At 38.9% G+C, this 24,032-nt stretch overlaps 2 protein-coding genes across 3 annotated transcripts in view; both read right to left on the bottom strand.

The window, feature by feature from the left end:
* ttc33 (tetratricopeptide repeat domain 33) overlaps window positions 1-8,244 on the bottom strand; it is a 21,214-nt gene extending 12,970 nt beyond the window's left edge. Inside the window, exons 1-3 of one of the 2 annotated variants that reach the window (XM_015039394.1) lie at window positions 8,152-8,244; window positions 7,547-7,777; window positions 3,612-3,693 (exon numbers count right to left, since the gene is read on the bottom strand). In XM_015039394.1, the coding sequence (XP_014894880.1) occupies window positions 3,612-3,693; window positions 7,547-7,776 (312 nt within the window). In that variant the 5' untranslated portion in view covers window position 7,777; window positions 8,152-8,244. Of the gene's footprint in view, window positions 1-3,611; window positions 3,694-7,546; window positions 7,778-8,111 lie in introns of both variants that reach the window. The other variant, XM_015039393.1, reaches the window with a different exon arrangement.
* Window positions 8,245-10,446: 2,202 nt separating this feature from the next.
* prkaa1 (protein kinase, AMP-activated, alpha 1 catalytic subunit) lies at window positions 10,447-22,304 on the bottom strand. Its single transcript, XM_015039391.1, has 9 exons — window positions 22,093-22,304; window positions 20,106-20,247; window positions 16,284-16,377; window positions 16,032-16,176; window positions 14,962-15,049; window positions 14,643-14,867; window positions 14,043-14,535; window positions 13,823-13,949; window positions 10,447-11,406 (listed from the first exon to the last, which is right to left on the bottom strand). Exons 1-9 carry the CDS (start codon window positions 22,187-22,189, stop codon window positions 11,123-11,125), a joined length of 1,695 nt encoding a protein of 564 aa, XP_014894877.1. The 5' UTR covers window positions 22,190-22,304; the 3' UTR covers window positions 10,447-11,122.
* Between the last annotated feature and the right edge of the window lie 1,728 nt (window positions 22,305-24,032).

The following is a 24,032-nucleotide window of genomic DNA, read 5'->3' as shown; positions in this document are numbered from 1 at the left end:
TCCTCGAGGAATTTTAGTAATCGAGGTACTCGAATCATTCGAGGAATCGTTTCAGCCCTAATTTATACAGCACATTTCAGCATCATGGCAGCTCAAAGTGCTTTACATCATAAAGACATAAAAATCAACAATCGAAACATTACATTCTTCCGTCATTACACATCAAAATGTTGGTTAGTGTTGCATTTACCACGGTCCAAAAGCAATTCTGAACAGATGGGATTTTAGTATTGATTTAAAGGCACTGTTTTACAGTTTTCTGAACGTTCGTTCCAGATTTGTGGTGCATAGAAGCTGAATGCTGCTTCTCTTCGTTTGGTTCTGGGGATGCAGAGCAGAACCAGATCCAGAAGACCTGAGAGGTCTGGAAGGTTGACATGACAACAGCAGATCTTTAATGTATTGTGGCTCCTAAGCCGTTCAGTGATATATAAACTAACAGTATTTTGAAGTCTATTCTCTGAGCTTCAGGGAGCTGGTGTAGGGACTTTAGAACCGGTGTGATGCTCTCTAACTTCCTGGTTTTAGTCAGAACGACAGCAGCAGCGTTCTGGATCAGCTGCAGCTGGAGGATTGATTATTTTTTAAGGCAGACCTGTGAAGACGCTATTGCAGTAATCAATGCAACTAATGCGACATTAGTCCTCTAATCCTGAAAATGTTCTTCAGGTGACAAATCTGCGATAAAATATAGCATAAATCAATATGTGATTTAAAATTTTAGGCATCAAAGTCAGGTGAATTTTCTCCATCTGCCATAATAGGAAGGGATCAATATTCAGTTTCTTTATAAAGTTTCAATAAAAGGTAAAACCTTCGCAAAAATTTATTTGCAAAAATGTTAGTTTTTGTCATTTCAATATAAAGCAAATGGCTCCATACCTAGAGCCTATATAAGGTTTACAATTAACCACATGTTCATAAGGAGCAGAGTGCAAAGCAGCAGCACCGTCATAGGCTTTAAATTTCTTCCTGGAGTTAACTTACATCTCCCCTGACCCGCGCTCACACGTATCATTGTTGAAGTGAACTCGTTCCCCCTCCTCAATCTCTTAAACGCTACTGTGGTGTGAGCTTACCAGCTAGATTTCTGTCTGTGATATATTAACCATACAGTTCTTGATTGAGGAGGGAGGGGGGGGGGCACCCTCTTTCAAACCAGAGGTTTTACATATCCTGACAGCACTGATCCATCTGATACTTCGTAGGTTCTGAAGCAATTCACTCTCGAGTGTACAGGGCCGTGACACGGATTTTACACAGCCGTTATTTATGAGACAACGATGAAACCAAAGTGCAAAAGCTGTGTTTGAAAAACTAACTGCAACCTATAATTTAGCAGCTTGTAAAATAAACTTTAGCAGCAATGAGCCGAAATTTTGTGAGGCCTTGTCGGCGTCTGTCACCCCAGAGGGATGGCGTCCCCCTCGGCTTCTTTGCAACACCACTTCAGTTCACCGAGTTCATGCAGACTTCTTAACATCCCACTACAGCGTCTCGATCATACTTGACAGGGCCACTGCACCAACTACATCATTTTCTTTAAAAGGAGCAAGCTGGCTCAACCAACAAGTCAACTCCAGTGACTACAAGCTGCCCTACAAACGAGGCCAGTTATATTTCACCAAAACTATATTATCTCCAATGCTAAATTACTTCATGCTACTAAGTAGCGGCGGGTTCCACCGTATGATGGAAACACGTAAGACGAGGAGGTGAAAGCTGTACAGATGATAGCAGCTTTAGACGTGCAGGAAGCCGGATGTGTTGGGCACAATAAAGATTAAACTGAACAGACACAAAGTACTGAAAGGAAGAAGAATAAGAAGAAGAGCGTCAGCATCATCAAGCACGTCATCTGAGCAACGGTGCGGATCTGAGGTATGTCGGCTTATCTTCGTTTTATGGACGTAGAAGCATCAAGTAGTAGAATAACTAACCGGCGCTGCACACAACACACATAGAAACGCTGAAACAATCAAAGTAACCTGAGGTCGGTGTGTGTGTGTGTGTGTGTGTGTGTGTGTGTGTGTGTGTGTGTGTAAACTTGTCATGGCTTGAGAAGAAAAAAAACAACACAAAAACAGTTTGGGGTAGAGTTTCTCCAGGCCTGGTCCACTAATGATTTCCTTCTCAAATTTCCTGTAATGGATAATATTATATTAGGCATGGAATACTCAACGTGATGAGAATGACTACGGTTACAAGGAGAGGGTTTATTGTGTTAGCCTATATTGTGTTAGTTATAGTAAATGGATAAATAACGGGAAGAGGCCCATTTTGCCCGACTGCATCCTCCAACTTCAAGTCTGTTCTGCTGAGTTCAGAAATGATTTTCTTTTTTTCCTGAACACGAGCGAGAGATTAAAACCAGAAATGAAATCATAGACGCTAAAGTGCAAACACAAACAGACAGAGAAGAAGAAGAAGAAGAAGGAGAAGGAGAAGGAGAAGAAGCAAAAACATGGAAACGGATTCAGTATAGATTAGTCTGGCAGAGTGGTGTCGGAATCGGGTTCAATCTCCAGCTGATGACACAAAATGGACAAGTTTCTAAAAGCGTTTTCACTACTGGCTTGGTGACGATTAGAGGTGAACGTTCACAAATGATGAGAGAAAATGTGGCTCTTACTGTGGCTTGCGAGAACAGTCATACCACTCGACTCCTTACATGTCGAATAACGACGAAAATATTCAACATTTTATCTTTGGATTCTATGTGAAAGACCAACATGTAGTGATAAAAGTGAAGTGGAAGAAACTGACCTCTGACTAAGAAGGATGGCCATGCATGGAAGGCAGTTTGTCAGACTGCATTTTATTTATGGGTATCGTATTAAGTTGAATGCCATTGTTTTCAGATTTTTACTTGTTAAAAAAAAAAAGAGATAGCAACCTTTTAGAGCCACAAAAGGAACACTACCCTTTAAAACCAGAGTATAGAAATACCAATTTTAAAACGGTATTTGCTAAAGAACCATAGTTTTACTTTTTATTTCTAGGTTTTAAGAGGAAAAAAAAACAACGAAGAATTAACTTATTTTCCCGAATTCCTCCCAGTTTGTGATCCAATGATAAAACTAATAGTGCACTATTAGTGCTAAAGAATGGCTAAAGATGGTGGTGGCAGCATTATGCTGTGGGAATGCTTTTCCTCAGCAGGAATAAAGAAGCTGGTCACAGTTAACAAGGAAACAGGTGCAGCTAAAAACATTCTGGCTAGCAAGTGCACAAGACTTTACACGGGGCTGATGTGTAAACCTAAACATGCAGCCGGAGATGCAGTGGAACGGTTTAGATTGAAGCACATTCAAGAGTTTGATGTGCAGCGACCTGCAGCGTTAGCCACAGATAAAGTTGGTTCAAAGCAGTATTGACTCAGGGCAGCTGGATACAAATGCAAACCACATTTTTCAGGCTTTCAATTGAAAAAAAAAAGGGAAAAAAAAGAATCATTTTGCTTTCACTTCCCAATTATACTCTTCATTGTCTAGCTCTGACATATACACTAATTTAAGTACATAAAAGCTTATCAATGGGACGTGACAAAACCCTCATGAATGCAGCAGCAGGGAAATGACTGAGAAACCAGTAAGTTGGTAAATATATACCTGAGACTTCATTTCGTACAGCGGAGAGCTGTCTGGAGTCAGCTGAATAGCCTCATCCCACTTCTTAATGGCCTCCCAGTGCCTAAAAAAAACAACACACACACTCATCTCTGTGATTCCTTACAACCATGACTGTCCTACACTAATAAGACACTTTTAACTGAATCAGCACGGCTTTGTTTTACTGTCTCAGCTCAAAGATTTTATATACGTTATGTAACTAAAACACAGTTTGCTTTGTGGATATAATGAGGAGATTTGCGCTGATCATTTCTGCAAACAGACATTTGTGAAACACATCTGAGTCATGCTTCAATTGAATTTGATCCTCTCCCCACAGCAGATCTTTTTTTTTTTCTTTTTTTTTTCTGAGTCCCATTTATATTTATGTCTTGGTTTCAGTTAAGTAAGGATTTCCAAGAGCTCATTGCTTAATTGAAACATAAGTAGATTTGTCGTTTTTAATAGGTCAAACGTTTCCCAGAACAATCTGCGTTGTGCAACACCTGTCCATCGGCCTGACAGAGTGGCAGAGGTAACAAAGGCTGCGAAGGCTTAAACAAACAGACAGGTTTCTGCAGTTTAAAACAGGCTGCAAATCAGAGTCTGCGAGGTAGCAGGGTTGACGACCGCTTGAGAAAAACCACTAAAATGTAAACAGGATTTTCATAAATTTGGCTATAAGACACATCGACAAGTCCCGATCCAGGCGGCTGTCACCACGGGTTTCAGCCGTTTTACATACGTTCGTTTTCACAGCACAGGTTTACTTTTCGGAATCGACATGTCCAATCTGTGAAAAGCGTCACTTCAGGGTCAATATTGACAAGTTTCCCCAAACAGGGGGAAACAAAGACTGAGGTGGAGTCATTAGTTTGGCCTTCTCGCTGTCGTGTCAGCAGCTTTCACCGCTTAAAACGAGACGGATGACCCAAAAAATCCGAAAGCAATTAAGACCACACAATGAGGCAATTAACATCGATCAGGTGAAACAATATCTTCATAAATCATTTGAGTGGATTTATTGGGAAGAGAGCTGAGTGAGGAACTAGAAACTGAGGGAGGGCAGAAACCTCTGTTGCATGAAGGAAAGGAGGAAATTAAGCAATGTAGCACATGAGGCAAGGAACAAAAAAAAAAAAAAAAAGCTTTTCATAATGAATTTGATATTTTTATCAGTCAAAAGTAGATTACAGAGAGGAGGCACTAATTCTCATTTCATTTACAGATGTAAACAAAAGTTTGAAAAAAAAAAAGACAGGAGCTTTGCAGCTCGTCTAAATACAGAAAACCGTAGAGAAATAGGAAGTTGTGACAATTCAACACACAACAATCCAAAGGAAAAAAAAAAAAGAAAAAAAAAGAAGAAGCTCTCCCCTCACATGATGAAGCGTACGAGGGTTACTAGGGTCAAAGTTTTGGAGGAGTTAAAAAAGTTTCTTTCACAACCTGAATGTCGCCAAATTTGGCTTTTGTAGAAGCAAAAACCAGTCAGACATTTGGACACAACTTCCCCTTTAGCTGAACGAGGGAGGCGACATCACTCCTTTTCAGATAAGGCTATTTTAAACCTGTAATTAGCAAGCTATGAGTTGCCAAGGAGTTAAAAAAAAAAAGTTTAGGAATAAATTAGAATTCATAAAAAATGTGTTTACAAACATAAATAATTGCTTCAAAATGTATAAAACACATACAGTTAAGGTAAAAAAAAAAATGTTATGCTCTTGTATTGTACAAGTAAAATTATTTACGTTGAACAAAAACAGCTTGTTTCTGTTAACAAATGAGGGAGGTTCACTCAAAAGAATAAAAAAGAAAATAAATAAATAATATCTGTAATATACATGCTTCCACTTCGCTTGGTAAAAGCGTCTGGACCCTCAGCGAATGAGAAACAATTGGCTGCTGGAAGCACGTTGAAGTTTTAAACGATTTGATTTGGTTTTAACCAATCACTAAAGTCTTCGCTAGCTCCATCACGAAGGAAGCCACGCTGTGAAGCTTACCGGAAATCATATGCGCTGTAAAACACCCCGTGGGGAGCAAGGGCCACGGCATCTTTGACAGCAATAACATGTCTGAAACATTCCTCTGCTTCCGACTTTAGTTGCTCAATATTTAAAAGCGTTGCCGACACGCTTTTAAATCGTATCTGATTATTTATCTTCAGGGATGTGCTGCTGGTTTTTGAGGCCGGAAGGCCCCCAATGGCATCGCCGACTCAGAAAAAAAATACATGTTGATATAATAAATATTAATTAATCAATACATTCAAATATAATATTGAAAAGATCAAATTAATTATTGAATTCATTAAATGTTAAAATAATACAGAATTATAACATATTCCTGTACTGACTCACCCATCAGTACCAGCTAGCAAGGCTCAAACTGTTACAGACAAGGCGACTGGTCCGTATTTGAGTTGCTGTGCAGATTAACCAACCACACCTCAAACCTCATCCTTATTTTATTATCAAATGCAAAAATGTTTATCTGACAAACCTTTTTGTGATGAGTGGTGGCCTTCATTGCCCCAGACAACAACCCTGCAGACAAGCTGCTTTTTGACAACTTTTTTAAAAACATCTTTATAATAACGTGCCGCAATGAAAGCCTTGTGTTTTTACTGATTACGATGAAGTCAGAAAACAAGTAAACAGAAAGGCAAATATAACTCAAAAAACCTGAGGATGACATCAGAAATACCGAATAAAAATACCACAGGATGAAAGCCAAAGATTTTTGGCAAACTGTGAGAAAGTCTAATGATAATAATAATAATAATAATAAAAAAATGACGTAAAGCATTAATAGCAGGATATTAGGCTGTAAATATGTTTCTTTTTCACAGCAGGGTGCAGCAGCTGACACTCTGGGTGTAAATTATGGTGCACTCAACAAATAAAAAGTAACGGCCGGTGTAAGACACCCACATCCAATCTAGATAAATATTAACTACTCACTGGTAGTAAAAGCACATGAAAATAACTACAGAAAGATTCCCAGAGGCTCAGATCAGACACAAGGCCCAAGGAGCTCCCTGATTACACCAGAAACATTCAAACCTCTGTAATAAGAAACTCACGTCAGAGGCCAATGTTGCTGGAGACGAAAATGCACCGTCACCAACATCCCCGAACAGACAAAACCTCAAATCTCTAAGGAGCCATTAGGCAGCACCAAGCATCATTTCCAAGCAAAATCCACTTTCTCTGGGCAAACGTGGTTACAGGCAGCAACTGAAGGCCACAACATCACGTCCTCTGCGCTAACAGGGTTTGTACAAAGCAACTGTTCTTTTTGACTGAAAATGGCCAATGGGTATAATATGATAGATGCACAATAAAGATCAAGAGGCCTCTGAACTTGGCCCTCCAAAGTAATGCAAAGATACCAAGTGTAATGGTACTGCATTTTCCCCACTCCATTATTGTTACAACACAAATATTATAATGACATCAGGTGATAGAATCAAGTTTCACAGAAAGGTTTTTAAAATCTCCCCCAGGCTTGATCAGCAGGCTGTTTTATGTCCTTTGCTTTTAAAGTTTATGGTTAGTAAAATAAGAGCTATGTTAGCTGTGTACAATACTGCCATCTCCCGGACAAATGGCAACAGCACGCCGTTCTGCCCAAATTTAAATTTTTATTTAATTCTTTGCCTCTTTTGTTTGGGGCGGTAAGCAAAAAGTATGCAACTAAAAATATTTCTTGATTCATTTTACTTTAACAGAAGACTGCTACGGTTGTATTTCAGGCCATCCTCACACAATCAATCAGAAATGTGCATGCATAACCTTCTTAAAAACACATTTAAAGGACTGCAATATTGCACCATGTGATTCGCATCAATATTTCTATCTGTGTGACGCTTTTAAAGCAGTCAGTAAGGTGCCACAATGACAGGGTGCGAATGCATCAGGTGCTCTCACCTGCCCTCCTCAGCCAACAGGGTCCCCTCCTCTTTCAGCCTCTTGCTCTTTGCGGCACAGTCCTCCAGCAGGATCTCCCTCTTCCGCTTGATGGCGTGCAGCCAGTCCACCTCTTCATCCTGACCCGCCTCACCATCACCTTCCGTTCGCTCGTCCTCAGTCTCAAACTGCTGGACCACAGACTTTGACACCTTCTCGCCAATCTTCCTCTTCCAGCCAAATGAGGCCATCCTGAAAGACAATACTTTTATTCTGAAATGCTAGTAAAGAAGCTAATAAGTTGATGTTACAATCAACAAGGTGGCTGATGTGCACAACGTGTTTCAACTGTTTTCAAGTGGTAAATACTGGTTTATTTAATTACAATGTGAAACATGTCGTGAAGACTAATTTGATCAAAAAGCTTTTAGCTAGCGTTAGCATTGATAGCCTAGCTGCTATGTTATAGTTCCGACACAAAAGACATTAGCTTCGCAAAACAACACTTTATTCTGACTGAGCATTAATGAAAGTAGAGCCACTAGAGTGATGTTCAAACATTTATAGGAGCTATGCACACACATACATTTACAGCTGTCCCGCATATATAAACTAATGCGCAAAACCTAGCTGTCGGCCATTGTTTTTAACCTTTAATGGTGCTTTCAATGTACATTGAAGAACCAGAATCTTAGACATTTCGCCATCATTTTACAAGATCAAAAAATATATTATTTGACATGTTTCTATTTATAAATAACTCTTAACAAAATAACTTTCCCTACTCTATTTTGAGTACAAAGGTACTTTCACGTGAAGAAACCTTAAATAGATGCGTCAGAACCATGAACTTAACAAGGTGGTTTTTCGTTTTCCCCGTAAATGCAGCATCACCCGGAAGGTGTTTACAGCTTATTTCAAAATAAAAGCAACCTGTAAATTTAAAGGTAACAATCAGTACTTCTGAAAATGCTTCAAATTTAAATATTTTTACAATATCTTCCGTATATTTACAGTTCATTAATATATTGTTCCTTTTATATGTTTTAGAGAAACTTTACACTTTTTCCCACTGTAATATTTCTGAAAGATAATTTATTCATATGAAAGTCTGAATAAGAGCTATAAAATTTTAAAGAAACTATCAAACCTAATCTAGTTGCCATTATAGAACCATTCATTCAGAATAGCTACATAAAAAGAAAAACAAAAACACTTCCAAACAACAGAATGCAATTTATTAGCAGTTTATTAGCCAGTTGTGTATACAAATGATTCAACACTTTCCATTTAGATTTACACTGCTCAATCTGGTAGGGACTCCCTTCACACCAAACAAAAATAGAGCAATATATTGAAGATATTCAACCAGACTGTATTGAACAGTCTTCTAGGACACTTTCCATAATCTCTCAAAGAGTTACTGTTTTTTGCACACATTCATCTTTCCTACAAAACCCATCATGTAAGGCATGACAAGTTTTGATAATCTAGACTTTCAAGAAACCCTTTAAAAATAAGTACTATTTTAAACCATGTCTACAACACTATAAACTGTCTTTGCCCTTTTTTTTCAGCCTGTGGTTTAAAAACTGAGACATCAAGATCAAATATGAACTGACTAGTTTTGGGTGGAAACCTTTCATACACCACGAGAGAACATGATCACAATTATTGACACACTTTGCAATTTTAGTCATGATCTGAACTTATTTCCGAGTTGTTAAAAGCTAAACACCAGTAACCGGTGACTTTCTGAAAGGGGTGACTTTAAAAAAAAAAAAAAATCAAACTGGAGGTCAGACTTTTATTCATTTTGTAAATAAGTATTAAGTTTTTCCAAAACCAGTTTAAATGTGTACTACTGATGTAAGACTAACAACATAAGCCGTGGACATCGATCTTTAAAAACTGCAAAAGGTGCCAATATTTCTGACCAGCACAGGAATAAAATTTCAAGCATTAAAAACAGATGAACAGTACTAATAAGGATAAGGCAGCCAAACAATTACCACTCACAACTTTTAAGACTGAACAGGAAATGGAATGAGATGTCTTCTATTTAAAGACATACCTGTGACTTTAAGTCTGCAAGCTTAGTGTCCAGATAAACCTTATCAAATATAAATCTGTCACACGTTTACCATCTTAGGAAAAACGTTTCGTCCTTAACAATTTACAGTACCAAATAAATTCAAGTGAAGTCTGGAATAAAATGCCAAATTTAAAAGGAATGTGAGAGCAATTCAAAAATAAAAATCTGAAGGAAAAAAAAATGTGTATGTATTCACCGACGAACTTTCCACATATCTGCTGTTACTGCTACTACTTGTTTAAAATTAGGCCTTGAGGTCTGTATACATGACTGATTGGCATTTCTGAAATGAATGTAGGCCAAAGGCATTTCACTCAGTAATCATATTCATATCCTATACTTTATCCCAAAACATAAAAACTCCAAAATCAATTTGTCCATCTAACACATGAACATTTAAAATGATATATTTCTAGATTTGTGTGTCATAGCAAAACACCTCTTAAATTGGAAAAGCAAGCTAGTTATCTAGAAAAACAATCAAGTATCAGAATAATTGTGATTGAGGGCAACAAAACTGACAAAGACCTAAAAACAGTAAAAAATAAAATAAAGAAAAAGAAAGGAATATATATTCATATATGTCTAATATCCAGCAGTAGAATTTAATGCAAGAAAAAAAAAATCAAATTCTATTACAACCAAAACCTCCTCCACTTAATGCATTGATAAATATGTTCACGCCTTTATATATAAAAATGCAGGGGGACAAACAACTTCAAACAATTGTTTTGTTTTGTTTTTTTTTTACAAAGAGGACAAGATCATGAACATTTAAGTATTTGACAGAAACAAGAAAACCCTACATACATCTGATGAAGCATCCTTTTTTTTTTGTCCCTGACACACTGCAGACATCAAGGGTCACTGCACGTTTTGGGGTCCAACTGAAAGCGATGGGCATGGAAAATAGTGCAGTGCCCCAATACATCTGCAATGCCTCTCTGATCCCTACTAAGAAAAGAAATAAAAAATACAAGCAGCAGAAAATTAAAGAAAGTTGTGCAAAAGTGCTTCCTGCCTCCTATGACTGCCACTCAATTTTTAACCCCCCGCCCACCTACAACCCGTGGCTTCCTCCTCTGCAGGCCCAAAAAAAAAAACAAAAAAACGAGATTTTGTTCTCTGTACTGATACGTGCGCCTTACAGGCTATAAGTACAGACCGTTCAGTGTAATTACTTCCGCATATAGTTGTACTTGGGATGTGGGCATCTGTTGTTAGGACTGACTTGGAAATTCAAAGGCCCCCCTCTTCTTACCCGCCCCTCTGAAATGTTCTGTCCTAGTTAAGTAGCACGTGATTCCTCTTTCTTCAACTCCTACAGACCCAGTCAGCTCGGTATACCTCCCGCTACAGCTCAGGGAACGCCAACCTGCATCAGTGCCATGGAACAATCACTTCATCCTCAGCCTGGATAAAGTGAGCCATGAATCGGTTGCATGCTTATTGCTATAAAGACACTCAGAGAGAAAAAAGGCTAGCGATGATTGTTTTGCAAGCTATCGTGCAAGTAGTTTAATAAGATTTGCGCACATCTCAAAGAACTCGATGGTGTGGCTCCCCGGTCGGGGGGCGGGCGTGCTGTCAGCGCCACCCGACGAGTCGACGGATGAGGTCAGAGAGGAACCTAGGGAGCCTTCGGCGGTCTTGGTGGGCTGCACAGTGCTGGAGGTGGCCGAAACGTCTGCTCCCTCTGCGTCGCTCTTTACTGTGGCGCGGTGGTTGCCCACGGACCCAGAGCGGAGAGGGGTAGCAGTTCCAGATTTAGTCTCCAGCATGTCATCTGATCGGCACAAGAAAGGCTACGTTTAACAAGGAAAAAACTACAAAACTGACAAACACACACACAATAAAAGATTTAAACTATTCTCCTGAGAGATTAACAGCACTGACTAGCAAGGGTGCAACAATATCAGCAACTGCGAAATACTGATTAGAATTTGTCATAAAACGCATACTGTGAGGTTTGTAAAATCTTCTTTTGTGACAAAGAGATAGGGGGAATCTTTGGTTGAATCCCACAGGACACTCCCTACCACTAGCAACCCCCTCCCTCCATCCCTTGGCATTTCATTCAGGAAGTGGTTCACATGCTTTACTGAGAAATAAAGCATTCCTCCAAACAGCATGATCAGTTCTCACTAATCTCTATTACATAAATATATATCCCCATATGAGTTGCATAAACAGTCCAGCAGCAAATATTTGTTGTTTTGCTGGGACAAAAAGATGACTTTAAATAAACCCAGTTGACAAAGTACATGGATTTTTGTCAATGTTATACCAATACACCAACACAAACATATAGTATGTGTTATATTGTCTTAAAATAACAGACTGTAATGAGAATACTAATCTTGAAATATGTTTGGAGTACACTGATGTGTGGTCTGACGGCAAACATACCGAAGTATTCAAATCTTTATAAACTTAGTATAATCATGTTTCATTAGGTTTCAGGATATTTTCTTTGCATATATCTTAACAGAAATTAGTTTCTTTTTTGCTTGTTAAGAAAAAAAAATGGCATTCAGGCTTAGTTTTCCAGAAAAAGTTCTAGTGAATCTGGATTTATAGGTATCACTCTAATAACCAGCATTTGCATTCAGTTTAGACCCTACATCTTTTGCAATAACCAACAATTTATATTTTTAAGCTGCTAAGCTGCAAGAGCAAGATTCTTCAGTCTTTTGCAAGAGGTCAGCTTTTATCATCCCCTAGTGGTTTTCTAGCATCCTTTGATGGCAATCAAAGGCACTAAATCGCACAAGAGGTTTCCTTGTAAAAATCCAAGCAAGACCGACCACACATAACTTTATAAAAATTTGCCCTTTGCTTTCAAAACATTAAGCTTTCACAACATGTTTTTTTTTTTGGCACGATCTACAATTGGACATTGCTAACACATCAGGTCAGCCAGGGTCAAATTTTAGCCTCGTCCCCTTTAAACAGCACGTCTGTGGCGTTTCAAACTGCCCACAAAAACACTCCTAACATTTTCGTTTGAAGTCGTTGCCAAGTCCATACAGACAACCAAAAGCCCTCGTTTTTCAGTCAATCATTAATGAAGTCTACACTAGAGCAGCGCACTGCAGGATACGAGTCAGATAAACAACCCAAATATATACAGCTCAGGTTTTGCTAAGATAGCTAGGTCAACATAAATATGCCATTAATGTGCTATATTTTTATTAACAAAAAGCAGAGTTAATTAGCTCAATAAAACAAACATTTAAAGAACAGACAAACACAGGGATGAGTACTTTTAAACCATTTTCCATAGAAGTGCAGCAGATCTTAAAGGGTTAATGAGTAAGGAAATGCTTTAACATGGGTGTCAAAGGTCAAAAATACAAAGTTTCTTTCCATTTCTTTTAATTGAGGTTAAATGTTTGCATCTGTGTTCACAATTACAAAAATTTTTTTTCTAATGACTGAATTAAACATCTCGTCCGATGCGTGCCATCTAGTTGAATTAATTAAAGACGAAGCGAATGGCGCATTTTAAATGATAAAAGAGTGAGATCCACAGCAGCGGGTAAAAAGTAGAGAATGCTGTGAAGTAAAGTGGAAGTTTAAGTGCTTTTATTTTGAAGAACATAACATTTTTAGTTCTTCAAAAAAAGTTTTTTTTTTTTTTTTTTACTGACCCAAAGACAGATTCTTTACTAAGTTCAGTTTTTCAAATATGCATTTGTTCACTATCATTCAGACACAGCTAAAACAAAAGAAACCCTGAACATTATGAACCCATATTAGCTCGATGTCTGCAAATGTTCCTGGCTAAGAAATGAAAAGCACCCATTTGCTGCAGAGCACATCTATGTTCCCCTGCCTGACTGGTGATCAGTGGACAACTGATACCTCTATTGAAACGAGAGTCTAAAACCTCGAGTCCAAGAGTCAAGCATTTAGAGTGTAAATATATACCCAATTTCAAACCAATTTTTATGGCTCGTTGCTGCGACTTGAGAAAACATATCTGACTCATCAATAAGTCCACAAGCTGATGGCTAGTATAAGTGGGCCCTTGTGTTTCCAGATTGGCGTAAAAATTTGGCCATCTTCTTCACAGGAACAGACAATCTTACAAAATGCAGCTTTAGGTTGAGACATCTTTAGGTTTGTGCGGAAGACTGAATGAGGTCAAACACAAACTAATACCGTCCTAATATGCAGAACTGAGTGGAAGAACTTACCATCTATGCTACGAAAGTCAAGGAGGTAGGTTCTGCTGTCCACCTGGTAGAGTTGAAGGCTCATCTTGGTTTGCATTCCTGTGATAGGATTCTTCCTCCTCACACGCAGATAATATGGATTAACAACCTAGAAAGAGCACGAAATTAAAGACTGTAAACACACAATAAGGCAGAATCGGTTTATTAAAAACTGCTAACGTTGGACGTTTTTCCCCCTTACCTTCCACTCGTAATCCAGCTGTTTCATTGCACGGCACACTTCGGTCATAATGTCGTTGGGTCTGCTCTGACTGCGGATCCCCAGGTGCCACTTGGCTCTCCGTACGCCTTGGTGCTTGGACTTCTGGGGGTTCAGTTCGTCCAGTGTGTGGCGAGACCTCGGAGGAGGCTCCGCCACGAAGATGGGTAAACGCTCGGGGTGGGGCTTGATGATTCCAGCCACGTCGTCCAGAAAATTGTCGGGCGGGCTCGAGGCCAGGTAGAAATCCTTGGCCTCGCTCATGATGCGCCGATTGTCGATGATTAGGTGGTAGGCCACCGCTAACGGGTCCTGGTGGTTGCGGCTGTAAATGCAGGAGAGAACCTCTTCCTCGGTGCACTCAAACTTCTCACAAACTTCTTTCAAGGCCTCGTCATCAATCATGTTGTTGCTGTAGGAGGGGTCCTCAGGAAACAAGTACTTTGGCAGATCTTGTTTGAACCAATCGTCCTCACTATAGTGGCGAAATGAACAGACCGAGGGGTTGAGACGTGCTAAAGATGTCGTCTTTATAATCCAAAACAGAACATAGGCAATAATGATATTGTATTTTTGGCTTACCGGATCTCTTTAATAGTTGCCCTTTTCATTGGGTCCACTTGCAGCATGTGTTTAAGGAGGCTTACTACTGAGGGGTTCAGATACTGCGGCGTGAAAAAGATCCCATCGCAGATCTTTTTAAAGAGTGTTGGCACATGGTCGTCATCGAAGGGGAGCGTCCCACACAATAACGCATACAGAATGACACCACTACTCCATATATCCACCTCCGGACCGGCGTATAACCTGAGGACAGGTGTAAAAAAAATATATATATGCGAGACTCAAAGCAAAGTTTGACTTTCAGGGCTAATTTTCCACTTGAGAACTGGTTCGTTACCTTCCTGAGATGACCTCTGGAGCAGCATAGTTTGGAGAACCGCAACTCGTTCTCAGGAACTCTCCGTCTGACATCATGTTTGACAAACCTGCACAGAATGTTGAATTGTTAATGCATTAAAAGGTTTGGTGTCATGTTAGAATCACAAACCTCAATTGGAGATGGATCAATGCAATATTTTTTTTTTATTTTTTTTACAAATAAAAAAAAAAAAAATAAAAAGGACAACAAGTCCCCCTCTCTACATTTCTCTTCTAGCAGGCTCAGGGGAGCTGACCAGAGTTTGTGGGAAAATAAAGTTAGCAGTTATAATGTGAAACATTTCAAAGGAAACTCAAAGGCACATCTGCAGTTAATTTTGCAATATTCAAATTTACTCAAGGATTCACAAGCTATTCATCATGTCTCTCAGAATAATAATAAAAAAAAAAAACCCAGCAACCTTCAATCTTCACCTTTTAGTCCCACTTGTTCTTCTTCATGGTGTAATGAACATAAAAGACAGTAATGCTATGGCTCTGTTTGCCAAACAAACAGCAGTAGTAAAGTTCCCGGAGTTTATTTGACCTCATTGTTACAACTCATGGTCAGGCTACCTACAAGGAGAGGAAATCTCCTATCGCTGGCAGCAAGAGTAAATCTGAGTCATAGATAAAACAAATGCAATAACAAAGTAAAGCTGGTGTAAGTTGAAGGTCGAGCTTGGGAGTATTTCCTGTGACAAAGAGGAATTTACCTTCCTCCATTACATATTCAGAACTTTTCCAACTATAGCTTCACGTTTACTCTCACTGTGCACTGACGTTCTCTTTTCTAGGATCAGGCAACATATTAGCCAATTTTCTGGTAAACAAGCCAGAGCTGCTAATAACTGAAAAGCCTGCACTATTATTCTATTTCAGCATTCATGACTGTTCCTAGACTAACACATATCAAACAATGCCTGCTCTTAAAAACATCACGCCAGAAAATGCTTGCAGAGCAACCTGAACCCTCACTGGCTATCCTTTTACTATAACGACAACGGCGCCTCTTATCCAAGCCTGCCAGGTGAAGTGTAGCGTACATACCGAAATCTGCAATCTTTGCATTCATGTGCGCATCGAGCAGCACGTTCTCAGGTTTGAGGTCTCTGTGCACCACCATGTGCCGGTGGCAGTAATCTACCGCTGATATGATCTGCTGGAACAGTCGCCGACTCTCCTTCTCTTCCAACTGATGGATCAGAAATGACCCGTTAGCGTTCACACAGGCCAATCAACGTAAAACACGACAAGTTGATCTACAACTCTTAGATCCTCTTCTGTATTGTCATGTCTTACCTTTCCATTTTTGCAGATGTAATCGAAGAGCTCTCCACCTGAGACATACTCCATGACCATGAAGATATCTGTAGGGGTGCTAATAACTTGATACCTGCAACAACAGTAACGAAAAAGATTAAAATCACATGAGTTATTGACAGCTGAGGAGCAGAACTGACTCAAAACAGCTCAGATGGCAGGAACTTCATTTCATATCGTGCCAAAGAAGAATCAGACAGACATGAATATTTGACTTGACGTGTCAAAATACGTCTACAACTGAGTTTGAGCTATAAAATGTTAGGGAAATTGTAAGATGAAAGCATTTAAATCTAATCCATCATGTTCAATATGTTTTAGGCGCACCTTTTCTTGCATTTTAAGGATGCAATCAGTTACAGCTTAATGGTAGATCAAAGCTTGTAAGATTGTACACCGTTAAGTGAGAACCAGCACCTGGTTTGTGTCCGGTTTGCAAACACACACACACACACAGAGTGTTGTACTGATCTATAACCCCGTCTAAACTATGGTAATGTCACCTTTAGCTCATTTCTAAGTAGAAGCTGTGCTGAATTCACAGAAAATGCTCTGAACTTTGATGCTGTTTAATCGTAAAAACATCAGTAAAAACCAAAAGGCTTTAATAGCAGAAGCAACAAAACCCTTAACGACTTTAATGTGGAATTTGCATTCAAAGCAAAAACAAACAAAAAAAACAGCATAAGCAAATGTCCTTTCTGATATGACATATGATATCAATTATTGAAGCATGTCACATTTGATATTCCCTCCTAACACGAGATTCTGCAGCTGTCTCGATTCATACAGAAACAAACTTTTCTAAACTTATTCTTAGCTCTAGAGCAGTTTGCTGAAGGCCGATATAACATTTGTATTTTTCTTCTCTGTTTTGATACGACTCATTGATAATTTGCCATGCAACACATTTCAGTTCAGTTCCAGTTAATTATGCGGACGATATTTACAGAAGGCATTCGCCCTGCTTCACAAAAGTGGTACTTTGTTCTAAATGCTGCAAAAATGAATGAGAGTTAAGTGTCTTGGAAAGCAGGGGATATCTGATCATCTCGGATGGCTAAGAACAAGAAAATAGGTTGTGATTTTTAACAAGTGGCCTTGGAAATTGCATAGCTAGCTGGAGTTGTGGGTAGCAAATAAAAAAAAAATCATAAAAAGTTTACAAACAACAGAAATCAAGAGTTAAGCTTGGTTAACAACTCCTGATCTGATTTGAAAACGCCTTGATTAGAATCATGAGCCTAAGCATTATATTTAGTTTACATGTTTTTGTAATTCAAACTTTTTTAAAATCTCTGATCTGAATTTTGTTTTGTACAAGTGGCTGAATGCTGGTGCCGTTTCTATGTCAACCAGAACATCCGAATCCTTTGTGTTTAAATAGAAGGTAACTGGGAACAAGGGAAGAAATGTATTTGCCTCCCATCTAAGCCCTTAGCTTAGCTGGCTTAAGTGAGTTGCTTAGAGCTGGTGCTCCTCTTCCTCATGCGATACTATTAAAGTGGATGAAGGAGGACACATTTCAGGTGGCTTCTATCGCTGATTTCTTTGAAAGATACCCCTCACATTCAACAGATATTAAGCAACCAAATGTGCTTCTTTTTCAATCAGAGTATGTTTACATATCAATCTGACACTTTCTTCTTATAAAGCTGCACAATCTAGTGAAATTCAATAGTTATCACAGTCTTAATGTGTACAATGTTACATTTGCACAGGAAAGACTGGACACAACATTTGATTGGATATTATATTTCAGGTGATTTAAAATCTGCCTGACAATAATTGGCAGATTGGATTAACTTTTATTTAACAATAAAAATGCACTTTTATGTTTTCCTCATATCATGCATCTCCAAGTTTGAAGCTCATCATTAATCTGAACAATCCAAAAGGAGAATGTCAACGGAGAAATGACACCAAAATAAATTTTATTAAAGCTCAATGTACTGTACTAGGTTTACCTAGTTAGCAAAACATGCCCCTTTTCTATCTGATTTATTTCCTCTGGCCAAAGATATGCCTGTATAAAAATTGCCACCATGATTGTTGATTTAAAATACTAAAAAAAAAAAAAAAAAAAGCAGTGGACCTCTTGAGATAATTATAGGTCGACTTAATCTGCAATAAAATGCCAGTCCCAAATATGATGACATTACAGGTAAATTACAGAAACCAACATGTAAACAGCAGCAAAGCACCTGTACACTTCACCACATATTTTAATGTGGCAGTGTTATGCATTTTTCAGTCACATTTTATAGCAGTATCAAGTAACTATGTCACGTTCAGTTGTTATACAAATACTGTATAGATAAAACATGATTTGAAAGAAATTTTATTTTGCAATTTCACAACTTGAATAGTAGTTGTATAATGATGATTTGTGTGTTATTCATCAAAACCCCTTTATCAAATCACAACTTTTCTCCACATCCCTCTGAGAACAATGCAGCAGCTTTACACTCCTGATTCTGTTCATGAACCTGCTGGTCTTAACCTCAGAGGAAGGCAATTCAAAACATCTCCTGTCTTAAGTGGGCAGTGAATACAACCATTGAAATAAAAAAAAAAATATATATATAGAAATTTAAGGAGTAAGGGGAAAAAATTTATTTAAAAAAAAACATTCAATTGTTCTTCTGGAAGCCCATTTCCACCTGAAAAGAAAAAACAAAAGCCCAACAAGAAGTTTTCAGGTCATCGTTATGAAAATGAAAGTCAGAATTTTGTGTTTTAAAGTCATGGTTACAAATTTTCTTCTGGTAATTATAAGTTTAAAACTTGTAATATTGAGATTTACTCTTGCAATTATGTCTTCAAAACTCGTGATTAGGATATCCTCTTGTGTTTTTATTAATTTGTTCCCTTTTTGGCGGAAATGGCGGAAATGGGCTTCCATACATTTGTCATAGTACTATTGTGTTGCACTGCTGCATTTGCTCTGACACTAAACAGGCCACACCACAGAGTTTGTTCCATTTGCTTCTGCCCTCTGGAAAAGATGACATCTGTCTCTCTCTCTCTCTCTTCCTCTCCCTCTCTCTCTCTCGCTCTAGGATCCCACACACAAAGTTTACATTCTTGTGCATGCATGACATGGAGCCGATATTCAAGACATTTGCCACACCTTGTGCTCTATTTACTAACCCTCTAACTGTAGCCTGCAGACAATTACCCATCAGGCAGGAAGTACTGCAGCAATTTCCTTCAATGTATTTAGATCAGTGCTCCTTTCAGTAACAGAGTATCACTGCTGCATGTAGCAGCATATTGATGAATAAAATAGATTATGGAATAGTCTATTCCAAGAGGTTCATTGGGCTCACTCCCTTATGAAACTACAGTACCCTTTGCAACACGAGTGTGACAGTCGGCTCCGACAGCGACTGTAATATGACTCACTGAAAATATCTGTCATCTTTCCATGTTGGCAGGTACAAATGTTGTGAAGAACTTCACAAATAATTTCAAGCAAGGCAAGGCAAGCAATGTGGTAACTGGCTCAAAAAGCAGCTCTTCGGTGAGTAATTATTTCAGGACAAAGAGGTCACACGGCTGGGGTCGTTGATAATGCACTTTTTGCTCATTAAAATGCACAACAAGAAGGGGGAGGGGAAAGCGCAACGCAGACAGAGAGCGCTGATGGAAAGGGACACGGGGTCAGATGATATCACCCTGACGGATGCATCCTGGAACGCACCATTTCGAAAGTCTGGAAATAGTTCAGTGGGTGGCATTAATGTGGAGGCGGGGGGGATTACGCGGCGGTGAGTGGGTGTGTAATCTAGGACTTACAGTTTAATTATGTGAGGGTGCCTGAAAAGCTTGAGGTTCTGGATTTCCCGGCGGATTTTTCCCACCACGTCCAAGCTGCGGATCTTCTGCCTGTTCAAGATTTTCACAGCCACTTGGTGCTTGGTCAGCTCATGTTGGCCCACTGCGCAACAAGCAAATAACAGAGGGAGATTAGAATTGAAATCAGAAAGCAAGAGCACATGAATAACTTAATAAGAAAATAATTTCAAAACATTAAACAATAGTTTAAAAAAAAAGTTAAAATCTTCTTTTTGTGTTTAAAGATGTGCAACTTGTTTTATTTAAATGCAGCAGACAGAGGTCAATTGTTTATTTGAACTCATCCCCGCAATCCACACAAGGAATCAAAGTTCAAAGTTTACAGCCTTTTAAAAGCCAACTTCTGCGCCGCTCCTCAAAGTCGTATTTTGTTTCTTCTTGACATCGACTCTTTAAGGCTGAGCTTTGTTGTGGCATTTTGCTTGGATCGGATTTACTGCTACTAACACATGCACACATTTTATTGCACTGTCATCTGCAACACATTGCAAATGTCAAAGTAGAAAGTATTAACTTGGATACGCAAATATCTCAATGGGGAATTTAGTGAAAAAATGTTCTTGCTTAATCAGTTGCTGCTAGAGGATTATTCCAAGACGACAGCAAACAAAAAAAAATTACATTTCAATAACTGATCACATAGTGGAACAACAGAGCAGTTTAGTCGTGCTGACAAAATGTTTAGAGATACAAAGAGGAAATGCCAGGTCAACTTTGCCAGCTGTGATAAGAGACTGAGGAGTTGTAAACTTAAAAATCCCTGCTTTTCTGATCAGCAAATACCACAGCGTTTTAATTTCTACCGAAGTGAAGTGATCAAGAGCTGATTTCAGAAGTTGCAAGGAAATGCTGAAAGTATTGCAGCAAAGTTGCTTGGTTTTTGGTCCGTTTGAGCTTTTGTTCTCAGCCCCTCATAAAAACATGTGCCAGACTATTTATAACTCTTTTTGTAACATTGTATAAACAAAGCAGGCCTTCTGAAACCATTTTACAACAACTACCACCTAAGTAAACAGGCCATTTCACACAAACCTTGATCACAAAATCCAATATGCCTGTCACATATTTGTTATCAAACAACAGACGCAGTAATAAAAGATTTATTTGTACTCCGGACAGCAATTCTATAACACTCTGTGCAACTTTGTAAGTGAACATCCTTCTTTACTGCTTAAATCTGAATACCATTCACACAGGGCGGCAGCTCCAATGCACTAACACCGTATTTTCCTTTCATCAGCTACAGGAACTGGGGTACCAGGGAGATGAGTCACTGAAAATTAACTGACTATAAACAGACCAGCTGTTTGTTGCTGGTGATAGGTCCAGGTTTATAATGTGTGTCGGGGGGAGGAAGCACAAATTACAGCTAACAAATCCCACCTCTGTCCAAACTGAGTAGGTAACCTCTGTTAATGACCTTAGCTACTACTTGGGTAGTTCTCTGAAAACACTAGGGCGAACATTTAACTGGTTTTGACCGACTCCCTCTCCAAACGCACCTGGAAGCGTGAACATTTCCTCAGCCGTAAAGGTCAGCTGAAGTTAGCACAGTGTCACAAGAGTAATTTTAATGTTTGCAAACAGGAAAAGGGAGACGAATCAATAGCAGTCATGAAGATTTACTTCAGTCCCAACAGCGACTTGTGGATCACTGGGTTAGCTAACAGCGCTATTACCGCTAACTAAAACTATTGTGTCAGAAATAATCGAGAAGTCTTGCTGGCTCTGTTGAATCATTCAGTTGCTTTACCCCAATATGTGGCGTTTCTCACAAAGTAGTTAAAGCTAGAACATGACAACATATGCGCTACATTTCCGATTTGGCGACAGTTTAGCTCGCTAGCAGGCTAAGTTAGCGGCTAAGCTAAAAGCCTCCATCTTTCAGTCGCCAGGACGCAGAGACGGCAACACATACGAGACATACCTTTAACCTTCCCAAAAGTCCCGACTCCAAGCGTATCACCGAGAATGTAATGTCCGATTTTAACTCTTCCCTCGTGTTTCTGTTTCTCCGTCGCCATCTTCCCGCAGTGGCCTTTCTGCGGGGTTAGCTTGCTGCAGGCAGACACGGACCGAACTCTGTGTGCGTCTCTCGAGCGGCTCCGAATCCGCTCCCCGACGCACGGAGCAAAGAGATCCACCCCGGCACGCGCATGATTCGTCAAAGCCCGTAGGCGTGGTACGCTGTTGCCTTCACTGCACGCACAAAACTCCGAAATTTCAGTTACATATTCGAACCTGAAAAATCCCTTTATTAATCATCTAAATAAATAAATAAATAAATAAATAAATAAATAAATAAAACTTGGTTTAGTGTTTTCAAGATAGAAAACTTGACCAAAAAGTATGACTACTTCTGACACACGTTTGGTGACCAAATAGCCCGGCTTTTGACTCATCTGACAATAAAACCCTTCTGCCAGTGATGGTATCTACAACTTCTTTACATAACTATACAGCTTTAAAAGACAAGGAACAAAGAAATATAAACAACTATTAAAATATTTATAAGTTAAAATTAGTCTAAAACCAGTTTTAAAAAAGTAGAAAATAAAACTTCATACATCAATGCTCATAAAAACTCCATTAAAATGACTAAGGTCATGCAACACAGCATAAGAAATTTCACTTGCAAATCAAGATAGGTTAAACCAGTTGTCTCCCAAATACAGACATGAAGCATTCAAATAAGACCTATGCATCCTGTATCTTTCTACATACTTATCTAAGCAAGTTATCCGTTTCTGTTTTTCAACTCACACTGTCTATTTATCTGCCTGTTGATCTGAAAACAAATTTAGCTCAGATATGCATCAAATGTACATAATGAGGAAGTCAACATTTGTTTGTCCCAAAACAAAACAATCCTTGTTTACATTGATAGTGTGCAGGCGCTCAGTCAGCTCTTATAATAACGGAGCAGGCAAACTCTGCTGGCACATAAATGTAGATCTACAATTCATTTTGTGCAAACTCTATATAGACGGACAAACATTTGAGAAATGAACCACGTGCAGCCATTAAATTAGTAATCATATTTTATTAGTTTGTTGTGTTTTCTCTAATCTAATTTTGAACTCAAAACATTACATGTCAATATTGTTTACTGAGACAACTGTCATTAATTAAAATATGGAGATGTAGAAAAACATTTATAAAGAAACGAGAGCCAGAAGAAAGCTAAGTCCAGCTTGAGTTTTTCAATATTCCAGAAATGCTCCTCAAACAGAAATCTACCATCTCATGGAGGTAGAAGCTTACCCTAATATTGAGGTTGTGCTTTCTGGAGGGCAAATATGTTTCCCTCATCTAAGTTTTAACTTCTCTGCAGATCATATTTTCTGTTCACATCAAAAGCAGCAGAAGGATTTTTAGGTTTTGATCAAGGTGTAAGCAAAAACAAACAACAACCCCACAAGAATGTCTGTTTTTAAGGGTTCTGAGTAAATAAGTTCAGAGGCATGAAGTTTAGACGATGATCAGGATTTATTGACCAATAAAATGAGACGTTATCAGAACCTGAGCCGAGGTGGACAGGAAACTAATCCTCCGTTCTTCTTTCTCTACAACGGAAGTCAGGTACTATTGGATGTATCTAAATCAAGTCACACGATGAGACAATGATCCCAACAGGACTGATCCTGGTTCTGATCCAAAACCTGACCTCCACAAACAGAATCAGAGTACAATCCGTTACAGATTCTACTCTCCGTTACAGATTCACTGTCCTGCCCCAATGAAGAAGACAACGAGAAGGAAACCAAAGAAATGCATCGATGCAGATCAGCTGGAGCCATCGGAGACACAAGCAGCTGCAGCTTAAAGGAGGGAACCACAACTAGCTGGAATGAATAGGGGAACAGG

This window comes from Poecilia latipinna, unplaced genomic scaffold, assembly GCF_001443285.1.
Source record: "Poecilia latipinna isolate Pla-1442-1.1 unplaced genomic scaffold, P_latipinna-1.0 Scaffold470, whole genome shotgun sequence".
NCBI classification, from domain to species: Eukaryota; Metazoa; Chordata; class Actinopteri; order Cyprinodontiformes; family Poeciliidae; genus Poecilia; species Poecilia latipinna.
The sequence above is the reverse complement of the archived record's forward strand: the minus strand, read 5'-3'. Positions and strand labels throughout refer to the sequence as shown.

Coding starts and splice junctions, on each gene's coding strand:
- prkaa1 (XM_015039391.1), bottom strand. CDS start 22,189: ATGGCGACGGAGAAACAGAAACACGAGGGAAGAGTTAAAATCGGACAT. Junction 16,378..20,105: donor CACCCTCACATAATTAAACT/GTAAGTCCTAGA, acceptor CTGTTGTTGCAG/GTATCAAGTTATTAGCACCC. Junction 13,950..14,042: donor AGCTGGATTACGAGTGGAAG/GTAAGGGGGAAA, acceptor TGCTCTTTCTAG/GTTGTTAATCCATATTATCT.